This window comes from Papilio xuthus, unplaced genomic scaffold (assembly GCF_000836235.2).
Source record: "Papilio xuthus unplaced genomic scaffold, Pxut_1.1 DF826776.1, whole genome shotgun sequence".
Taxonomy (NCBI): domain Eukaryota; kingdom Metazoa; phylum Arthropoda; class Insecta; order Lepidoptera; family Papilionidae; genus Papilio; species Papilio xuthus.
The window spans coordinates 296,222-306,860 of NW_013531873.1; the positions used below are offsets into that span (position 1 = coordinate 296,222).

General features: G+C 40.5%; 2 protein-coding genes across 3 annotated transcripts; both read right to left on the reverse strand.

Annotated features, from left to right (window-relative positions):
* Positions 1–2,085: 2,085 nt before the first annotated feature.
* LOC106122893 (keratin-associated protein 5-2) lies at positions 2,086–4,930 on the reverse strand. Of its 2 annotated transcripts, none has more exons than XM_013319038.1 (2): positions 4,691–4,929; positions 2,086–3,207 (listed from the first exon to the last, which is right to left on the reverse strand). In XM_013319038.1, exons 1-2 carry the CDS (start codon positions 4,797–4,799, stop codon positions 2,195–2,197), a joined length of 1,122 nt encoding a protein of 373 aa, XP_013174492.1. In that variant the 5' UTR covers positions 4,800–4,929; the 3' UTR covers positions 2,086–2,194. The 2 variants fall into 2 exon arrangements, with proteins under 2 accessions (XP_013174492.1, XP_013174493.1); XM_013319039.1 differs by lacking the exon at positions 2,086–3,207 and adding an exon at positions 3,288–4,138 and having other exon boundaries at positions 4,691–4,930.
* Positions 4,931–5,942: 1,012 nt separating this feature from the next.
* LOC106122797 (calcium-binding protein P-like) lies at positions 5,943–9,290 on the reverse strand. The gene is made up of 5 exons (XM_013318892.1): positions 9,258–9,290; positions 8,405–8,486; positions 7,854–7,936; positions 7,232–7,427; positions 5,943–6,631 (listed from the first exon to the last, which is right to left on the reverse strand). Exons 1-5 carry the CDS (start codon positions 9,270–9,272, stop codon positions 6,444–6,446), a joined length of 564 nt encoding a protein of 187 aa, XP_013174346.1. The 5' UTR covers positions 9,273–9,290; the 3' UTR covers positions 5,943–6,443.
* Between the last annotated feature and the right edge of the window lie 1,349 nt (positions 9,291–10,639).

Below are 10,639 nucleotides of genomic sequence, written 5' to 3' on the forward strand. Positions count from 1 at the left end.
AATTTTTTATGTCTGTTTCAAAGAAAATGACAGGTATATATTCAAGTTTCACGGCAGTCAAAACCCATTTAGATTTTTCAAGTTCCTTTATACTTACTGTTCCACTCTGTTTTTTGATCTTTGAAGATTGTCGACTGTCACTCGAAGATATAAGGATTGAAGAGATGATACGGTTTTAACTCTATTCTTGGTGGGAGATTTTTACCTTGCCTTTGAGAACCCCTAACAAAGTTAGACTGTAATTCGAAGACTGTGGCGCCCCTTTCAGTCCAGCATCCTGGGCGATCACCTATAGGCAAACTCTAACGTTGGTACTGCATAGACAACTCACATTTTTGCGGTATATATCTTCCATGCATCGCACATACAAAGCTGTTAGCTATGATATCGTAAGTGAAGAAAATCGGAACTACGTTCTTATAAATGGGAAGATATAGGGTTTAAGACTACCTTAAGATATTAATGAAACAAAATTTCACTTATATATTACTTCTATTTTCACTGAACACGGTCCGCATGTTTACATTTTACAAATTTAATTTATGATATTACATTTGCGCGGATTCAAATTAATTATTAAAATTCAATGGTTTCCATATTTTTTTTGACCTACAATAAGCCAATATTTTTTATTTTACCCATTGAATTTTATATTCGTATAAAGATTCCTTGAGGTACGGTTATAGCTAACTTTTTTAATTGTTGTCAAATCTATTTCGGCTTCTTCGTAGTCGGCTGTTTAAATGATTCTGTTCTCTTGAATGTAGGCTTATTGAAGGGAAACGTCTTAATAAAAGTCGGGTCGATCTCGATGGTACTTCTGGTGGACGCATGGTCGAGGATTGTGGATAGAGATTGCGCCGCTACTTTAGACGGCAGCGTATCCACCGACTTTGCTTCCAAATTTTTAGGCACGGCATTCTCAGTTATCGTGGTTTGTTTAGGGATGGCGGCAGGAGGCTTCGGATATCCACATTGATAGCAGAAGCTACCGTGAGTATAGTTTGTATTCCATTGAGGTGCAGCTGCAGGGGCAGGTTGAGCATGGCAAAGAGCGCATAGACCACATGGTGCGCACACGCCGCAAGGACCACAAGGAACGCATGGAGCACACGGAGCGCATGGGCCGCAGGGCGGGCAAGGACCGCAAGGACCGCACGGGGCACATGGACCGCAAGGGTTGAATGGTGCGCAAGGGTTGCAGGGCCCTGCTACCGGGCCGCACACTCCGCCCGGCTTGACGGGGCCGTCGATCGGCACGGGGCCCGTACTGACATGATAAGGTCCACAGAACCAGAAGCCGTAGGGGTAATGGTAGTAGCCGGTCATAGACTGTAAGCATTTGGGGGGCTGGTTGCAAGGAGGTGGCAGGGTGCAGCCGGGCGGCGGGCAACACGTTGGGCACGGGCAGCAAGATGCAGATCGGGTGCCCTTTATTATGGCTGAATTTACCTTGACTTTGAAAATCTGATTGCGGGCGGGTATTTCTTTTCTATCCATTGCACTTAACTGTCGGTATGTAGGACTCAGACTTGAGTGGGTGCGCAATACCATCTTGCTTCTATTGTGAAATGTCTTGGGTATACCAATTTTTGGCAAAACGTATAGTTTGTATGTGGGGTTACCCCTAATGGTGCTGCAGGTAAGGGATCGACATGGCACGTCACATTTCCTCGCCGGCTTCATCTTCGATGACGCGACGAGCGACTTCAGCTCGCTCGACGTCAGCCTCGGTGGTTTCAAAGCTATTTGCCATGCATGCCGGCTCATGCGTCTCTTCATCACTTTTGCTGAAAGGACGATGCAACTGTATTGGTTATCCTCTAGTGATAATTTTTAAGCGATGAAATAAAAAATATGTTTTATTAACATTCTATTTTAAAATTCCGTTTCCTATTACTTTGTACTACAACCCTATCTATACAATACGTTACAATACATTCTTCTCTTCCATTCCAAAAAAAACACCAAATATCAATATTTCCGAATGTTTTTGATAACTCCGATTCGTCCAACGAGATGTATTCGCGTAGTCAAAAAATTAAGAATTGGGGCAGATTGAAGAGTAATAAAATAAAACCAATGTTGATGTTTGAGTAGTGTATTAACTTAGACTATTAGAGCAAAGCAGTTTGTATTTAAATTACGAAGCGTGAATTTTCAGAAAAAATGTTTGAATGTAGTGTTGACATTTTTACAGTTTCGAGTCCATTAGTTTATCTAAATTCTTAACTCTATCCTTGGTGTTTCTTGGTAAAGTCAGTGGGTTGATATAGCCCATATATTTGCAGCGCTTGGGCCGGTACGAAGCCACGTGGCTGTGGTGCCTTGCGTTATCTACTCTTACGTGTAGATTCTGTTTTATAATGTGACTCTTCGCCCGATCAGATCCCGTACCAGCATCCATGGGGTCATTTGATGTTTTAAACTTGTATGGAACGCAAAAGAAGGACGACTGCAAAGTTGGGTTGACTGATTTTCTTGAGGGTCCGGACTTTGGTTTACGTTCCTTTTTAGAGTCCGTAGGGAAGGGGAAGAAATTGGAAAAACTAGACCTTCCAGCTTTCCGAGCTCCAGCTTCAGATATGCTAGTGTTGGAAGATTGAAGGGGCGACTTGGGGATCGATGTTTCTGTAGATTGTTCAGTGAACGGAGGCTTCGGGTTTTGGTCAAATGAGGGCATTACGGCTGCCGCAGTAGGGCAGACGCAGGCCGGAGTGGGTGGACAGGGTTTTGGACAAATGCCGCCGGGGCCGACTGGGCAACATTGTCCGGTCACATGATACGGACCGCAGAACCAGTAGCCGTATGGGTAGTAATAGTAACCGGTCATGCATTGTATACAGCGCGGCGGCTGGTTGCACGGCGGCGGCAGATTGCCGCAGCACGATGGGCAGGGACACGGGCAGGGGCAGCCTTTGCCGCTGGCGAAGGATCTCACATAGTTAGCTCGAGGTGTTATCGGCGCCAATAAAGATTTACTCGACCGCCGCCGCTTGTGTGCCGAGAATGCGTGCCTGAAGTGTGACTTGCTCGAGCAGCGATAGCCGCTGGATGTGAGCTTCCGTTGCAGTCTCGTGATGACAGAACACGGCTTGCTGTCGTTACTATTTTCCGACGTAGAAGCCAGTTTGCAGTCCTCCGACGACGGGCCCCCGTTGGACGTGTCCGCGTTATTCGGCAAATCGGGACATCGCACGCCATTAGCTGTAAAGTTTATGGACACTATACGATCTGAAAACATTGTCCGCTATTTGCAAAAGTTTTTAAGGAATTAAACTCGTGTATGTGGTATATTTTTTATTGAAAATTAAACATTAATTGATTTATTGTCTAACATGATCATATTAGCTTTACTTCAATTGAGACAAGGGTGAAATCTTTATATTACTGGTTGGGGCTCGTTTGTCGCTTTTGCTTAGTTTGCTCGTGGGTGGTGCTGGTTTCTCCACTTCACACGTCGCCCTCAAGTCCTGTGGAGCGGACTGCGGGGCCTGCACTGTGCCTGCGGCCGCAACCGCTCTCTGAGCTCCGCAGAAGGGACAGTCATCGCGTTCGCATTTCTTTACCGGTCCTTTCGGGCAGGGACACGGGCACGGGCACGGGCAGGGGCAGCAGGGGCCGCAGGGGCCGCAAGGGCCGCAGGGGCCGCACGGTCCACACGGTCCACACGGTCCACAGGGCCCACATGGCGGGCACGGTCCGCACGGCCCGCAAGGTCCACACGGGCCACAAGGGCCACAGGGTCCACAAGGCCCACAGGGTCCGCAGGGGCATGGTACGCGACACGGTCCGCAAGGGCCGCAGGGTCCACAAGGTCCACAAGGCCCGCATGGTCCACATGGTCCGCAGGGGCCACAAGGTCCACAAGGCCCACAGGGCCCGCAAGGCCCGCAAGGTCCGCAAGGACACGGGCAACGGGGTGGGCATGCTCCCGTAGCCCAGAGCAAATTAGCATTGCCCCCACAGAAAGGGCAGTTCTGGTTCGCGCCAGCTTGGGGCTCCTCGTACTTTTCACCGTCCTTCCTTTCGGCGTAATGACGTATCGTACAGTGCGTGACGTGGCCGCCTAGCGGCCGAGTGGGGCGCAGTTTGCAGCACGGTACAGTTTGGGCCGTATCACCGGTGGGGGCCGCCACTGAAAGGGACATTCTTGTATATAATACTCGGTAAATGGAAATCGCCGGCTGGTGATTGCTATCCAGAAAATCAAATTTTGAAAGTCAGCTTTGGTTTCAGAGTATTATAGACAGAAGGTCCCTCAGAGGCGGCCACCGTACCTCCAAAATAACAACACCAGCCGCCGTTAAACAAAAAAAAACTAATGTCAAATTGACATTCGCGATTCGAAAAAATTCGCAAATTGCAAAACCGATATGAAAAAACCGGTTATTACAATACCGATTAAAACAACCCTACAGGCGTCATGGTACCTCGAAACTAACAATAGCTTTCATTATTAATTTTTTTTTCCAAATATCAAAAATTACACATTTACGCAAAATTGACCAAATTTACACACAAATACGAATATATAGATATATAAAACTGAATTTTAATCACAACGCAGGCCGATTGCCTCTGTTCCCTACGAAAAATTATTAGATAGCTAAAATTTGCAAAAATAAAACTCCTTTTGCTAGAATTTAGTTACAAACCTTGCTATTTAAATAAATAAAACAATACTTACAGGCTGATAGGACGTGTTTGTCTTTGACCAGAGCATAGTTCCTTTTACTGATGCTTTGCAGGAGAGTCAGATGTTTTGGTGAAACGGCTTTTTTTAAAACCAATGCCATGATTAAAAATTTGGTTAGCTTCTATAGATTAGAATTATTTTAAACTTGTAAATTTGGACAAATGTGAACTGTTAATTTACGGTCATTGTTGGATTACTACTGCCAGAGCTGAACAAAAGATGCTGGTGATATTTTCAAATTTTGAATTCTTCTATTCTTCATAAATGTTGATTTGTAAAGAAGTTTCTTTATGTCAAAGAAGGTTAAGGTTTAAAACGAACCTTTGTCGTTTAAATTATTTACGGATTACAGTAGTTTTTTTAACGCGATTAATAGAAATAATCTTATTTAAATTTTTACTAATATAACAAACGCCAATGTTTATATGTACGTATGAATGAATGTTTGTTTGTAGATATCTCCAGTACGGCTGCATGGATCACGCTGAAATTTGGCATAGAAGTAGAACATAGTCTTGAAGAACCAATAGGTTACTCATTATTTTTTTTTATTCTGCGCAGACCGAATCGCGGTCGACAGCTAGTATATAATATTAGAAAGAGGTTGATAATGGTAAAGGCTATAATAACATATTTCTGATCAATTGTATATCTCGCGTATCTCCTTCCTACTTTTTATACGTAAATAAATCCCAGCTTGATACCTTCACGCGTTTTTGAGAAAAGGATCTTGACAGACGGACGGACAACAAAGTGATCCTATAAGGGTTCCGTTTTTTTTCCTATGAGGTACGGAACCCTAAAAATGGTCTTTGAATTTTGAATTTGATATCATAAGGTGGCAAACGAGCGGGCGGCCACATGAAATCACTGAAATAGCGAAGTGACCGTTGCCCATAGACATACGCAATTGCATAAGCGTTGCCTACCTTTAATCGACGGAGGAGAGGATGCACAGAAAGAAAATATTTCCCCTTTCCATGCATCCTCTCATCCGGAAGGTCCACTTCCACTCATTCTTTCCTTATAAGATAAAGAGTGGGAAGGGAAAGAGGACTAAATTAGGCCTCCGGGACGCACACTCATCAGATGAAACGCGGAATTGCTTACACTTCACGCCTGTCAAACTTTATGAGTAAGTAAGCACTTAACACTTCTTTGTTAAAAGGTCCGACTGAGTCAGTTATTTAGAAATAAAACGACTAATGTTTTAATGTTTTTTTTTCTTTCGTGTTTATTAAAATAATACAATATAATATCACAATCAAAGGCTTACACAATTCATCCACTTCACGTAAAACAAAATATATCGTTGTTTCTGTTTATTTAAATAAGAGTGAAGAAGACAACATATAGCATAAATATCGCATATATGTCGCGATATTTTTACATATTCTCAAGTTCCAATAATTATTTAATAAATAAGAAATAATTAGTTTTGACTAATTTCATTCGTAGCTGTAAATTAGGTACAATATTTTATAAAAAATTATACAAAATCCTTCCCTCTCTTTTCTTATAAGGAAAGGATGGGAAGTGGATTTGACGAAGCAAAGAAAGGAGTAATTTTCTTTCTGTGTGTCCTCTCCTCCGTCGATTTGTCAACGCATCAGTGGTTGCTTCACTATAACGTAAAATTCAGATAACCGCTTGCATTCTTACTGAGATACAGAAAACTTTATAATTTTGACAAGACAAGGCAAAGTAACTTTCTACAAATATTTTCAATATATTTTTTAATTCACTAGTCATCGTCCCCAACCGCGCCTGGTGGTGACACCTGGGGTTGACCTCCAGTGGGGCCGGCACTTTCAGCAATGCTGTCGTCACCGGGAACACCCATTAGACCTTGACAGCACGAGCACATCAAACATGTAAGGCAAGCCATGCATGCAGCACAGAACGTCGTCTGCGCCATACTTGGTGGTTGAGCTGGAAGACGGAAGAATGTTCTAGAACTAGCGTAGATTTCGTCTAGTTGGAGATAGTGTAGCTTCCTTATAATGATTTTTTTTAAATCGATTCAGTTATTTCGGAGCCTATTCAATGCAAATAATCCATTTTTTCCTCTTAGTGAATTTCTTTAAATAAATTTATGACAACGCCATCTAGAGATTTTGCTTTATTTATGCTATAAAGAACTGACACTAGACTACTAGAGTTGTCAAATGCATTTCTTTCTAGCGTACATTCGCCTATTTTCAGGATAAATATGTTATCATACTAATATTATAAATGTGAATGTTTGTATGGATGTTTGTTTGAATGTATCTCCAGAACGGTTAAACGGATCTTGATGAAATTTGGCATACATATAGAACATAGTCTGGAAGAACACATACGCTACAAAGTTTGTCTTTAATTCCGCACGGACGAAGTCGCGGGCGACAGCCAGTTAAGTAATATATGTTGCGACATATACTTCATTCTCCTCCTTTTATTACTCTCGTTTAAATTCAATATAAATTATTTAAATAAAAGTTCTTTTAGGAATTTTTTTTTGGTTTGTCTAGTTGTATTTTATTGACTTACGTGGTGGATATTGTTGGTAAGGATATCCTTGTGGTGGATATCCTTGCTGTGGGTATGCTTGTGGATATCCCGGCGGTGGATATCCTGGTGGCTGTTGTGGATATGGCTGGTATCCTTGTTGATATCCTTGTTGGTATGCTTGTGGAGATACGGCATCTTGCTGAGGGTACTGTGTGGCCGCATTTTGTCGGTTATCCTGTCAGTATTATCATTTAATCAATCTAAATTTTAAACTCAAAAGAGCTGAGAGGTTTAGTACATTAACGTAAACGTTGATTTAAACTATGTTAAATGTCTAAATTTTTAAGAAATCTTACTAATATAAGAAATGCGAATGTTTAGATAGATGGATGGATGGATTTTTGTCTGAAGGTATATCTGAAACGGCTTAACGGATCACGATGAAATTCTGCATGGATATAGAATTTACTCTGGAAGAAATCATAGTCTACTTGTTACGTTTTTTTTCCCGCCAGCTATCTGTATTATCGTGGTATTTCACCGGTCGGCTCATTCGATCAATATATGTCCGAGGTCATATTTGAATTCACTCCTTACTTATGCATATCTTTTACACGATACACAGTTTATTTAATTCTAAACTTAATTATTAATAATTTACCGTATAGCCTTGCGCGAAAGGTGTAGGAGGACTTTGATATGGAAAGCTCTCAATCTGACCTCTGTCCGGTGGGGGGTACGGACCTGGAATTATGATTTTAATATACTAAAAAAAAACTTGAAATTAGAAATACGGCATAGCAGTTGTGCAGCAGGCGATGCTGCACGGCATATGGTGTTGGTATTGTTTAGTTGAAGACCAAGATCCACGTCAGCAGTGAAGAAAATATTAAGTAAAGTCCATGAATACATATGTCGTTTAGACAATTAATCTGGCGACAAATGTATGTCAATAAGGAAATAAAACTATGCTATTTTTAAACTTGGAATTAACTACACATAATAAAAATTTTATCATTATCTGTTTAGTACTTTTGTAGTTTATCCCGAATTTACATTGTGACATAAAACTAATTTCTCTTATTATACCGGTTATTTTATCGTAAGCCACATCACTAGTTGAACCGATACATTACTCTATATCTATGAAATTGTCTATGGCGGTGCAATCTGTCATTTTGAACGTTTTATAAAATTAAACTTGCAGTTTACCCGGTGGTCGGTATACATCTTGTGGATGTCCCGATGGGTGTCCGCCAAATGGACCACCTGTAAATGGCCCAACTCTTCCTGGCTATAACATGATTTGTGAAATTAATAATTCACTGAATGTTGCCATTAAATAATAAGATTTACTGATATTCGTTACATTATTGTTGCTTAATTTCGTTCAAAATATAAAAAAAGAACAACATTATACGATTTATCAATAAAACATTTGGCTTTTGTCCTATTATATTATAGAGTCGCTAGATGGCGTTGTACCCAAATCTGAAGAAATCTACAATTTTCTCAAACAGATAAAACTTAAAAATTTAATAGGTTGCATTTTTTTTAACTGATTTCCAAAGTTTGGAACAGAGAAATGTTAAATATAATTTTAAAGGTTTTCATTTTGAGAGACTTTCTACAACTCTGTAATTATTATATAGTAATTTAACATTTAGCACTTGACTTGCAATCTGCAGGTCCTGGGTTCGAATCCCGCCATGTACCAATGTGTTTTTCCATTTCCTATTTACATATGTACATTTATTTGATGTTACGGTGAAGGAAAACATCGTGATGCTGCACATATCTGAGAAAGTCAAATATATGTGTGAAGTCACTGCACTTGGTCAGCGTGGTTGACTATGGCCTAATCACCCTTAACTTAGGGTAGGCCCCGAGCCCCTCGGTGGGGATGTATAGTGAGCTGATGATGATGATGAATTTAACATTGTGTGCATATCGTACTAACACAATCTTTCTCACTAACTGACTCTTGATGAACATTAAATTACTCTGAGTATCACACTAAGAGTTAATTTTAATTATATTTGTTATAATAACCATAAATACTTACTTGTGCGTTGCCCATTACATTTATGTATTTAAAAAAAATGTACGTTTTTTATTCAAAATGGTCTACATGTCTCCTAAAATTTTATATTTTTAAATTTACATAATACAAAATAGAAATCTAAATAAACAAATAATTTGGCATTGATAGAATACGTTTAGAAATTCTCATCTGTCAGAAATTAGCACAGATTAAAAAATATTTTGAAATAATTAAGCACAGGAGAACAAGGAAATAAATAAGTAAGCGAGCAAGTGGTCAACTAAATTCGCCCAAATAGCTAAGTGACAGTTGCCCATAGACGGGATAAAACAGAAAGAGGTTATATCCCCTTCCTAAGCGTCCTCTTCCATGAGATCAGTCGTCCACTCGTCAGAGTCAGGGGAATGACATCGTACTTGAGGCGTGACTTCTATGTGGTGTGGACCAGGAGAGCCGACTCATGTGAGAAAAATATGTAATTGCGGGCTCCACCTCTATTATAATTTCCATTTGTCATAGTTCTGGCACACCTCTATGTATATCTAAGAGCACACGAAACCTATATGCATATTATAAATGCGAATGTTTAGATGGATGGATATTTGCTTTAAGGTATATCCGAAACAGATTAACGGATCTTGATTAAATTTAGCATAGGTGTAGAACGTACCGTCGCGGTGGTAAGTTAACACGATACCGTAGCGTCTCACATTATAGCTATCAGGGAATAGAGGGGTTTAGTGGGTATGCTCCCATTCGGGAAGAGAATCCCACATAGTGCCTTCCTCGAGGCACGGAGTATGCAAAGCATTCCCCTCTGAAACAAAAAAAGTGAAGAACGTATTCTGGAAGAACACATAAGCTACTTAGTAATTTTAATTTTACGCGGACAGAGTCGCAGTCGATAACTAGTAGATGTATGAATGTGAAATTATGTCAGGACCGTCCCGATGCGTTGGAGGAACAGAGGGGTTTAGTGGGTATGCCACCGCTATGGAGGAGAATCCCACATAACTACCGCGTCCCCCCCGGGGCGCGGAGTATCCATAAAGCATTCCCCTCTGAAAAAAAAGGACCGTGTCTATGGTCTATAGTCTTTGCTTCTCTGGGTTACAGGTGTGAGTTACGTTGTTGGAAATTTAAGTAAGATGACCATGAGTTGTCCTAATTGTTTCTAAGTTAATTTTAACTTATATAACCCGTAAAGGTCAGTTACAGTTTAAAAAATAAACAATGATCTAATACATGTTAGATACATGACTATAATATTAAGTGTAAAACAGTTTGGTTACTTTTTATAAAAAAAAAAAAACACAAAAAACTGAATTACCTTTTTTTATATAATAAGGTGGCAAACGAGCGGTCGCCTGAAATCACTGAAATAGCGAAGTGACAGTTGCCCA

Coding starts and splice junctions, on each gene's coding strand:
- LOC106122893 (XM_013319038.1), bottom strand. CDS start 4,799: ATGGCATTGGTTTTAAAAAAAGCCGTTTCACCAAAACATCTGACTCTC. Junction 3,208..4,690: donor CAAACACGTCCTATCAGCCT/GTAAGTATTGTT, acceptor TAAACTTTACAG/CTAATGGCGTGCGATGTCCC.
- LOC106122797 (XM_013318892.1), bottom strand. Junction 7,937..8,404: donor AGATGTATACCGACCACCGG/GTAAACTGCAAG, acceptor TCATAATTCCAG/GTCCGTACCCCCCACCGGAC. Junction 6,632..7,231: donor TTACCAACAATATCCACCAC/GTAAGTCAATAA, acceptor TCCGTCTTCCAG/CTCAACCACCAAGTATGGCG.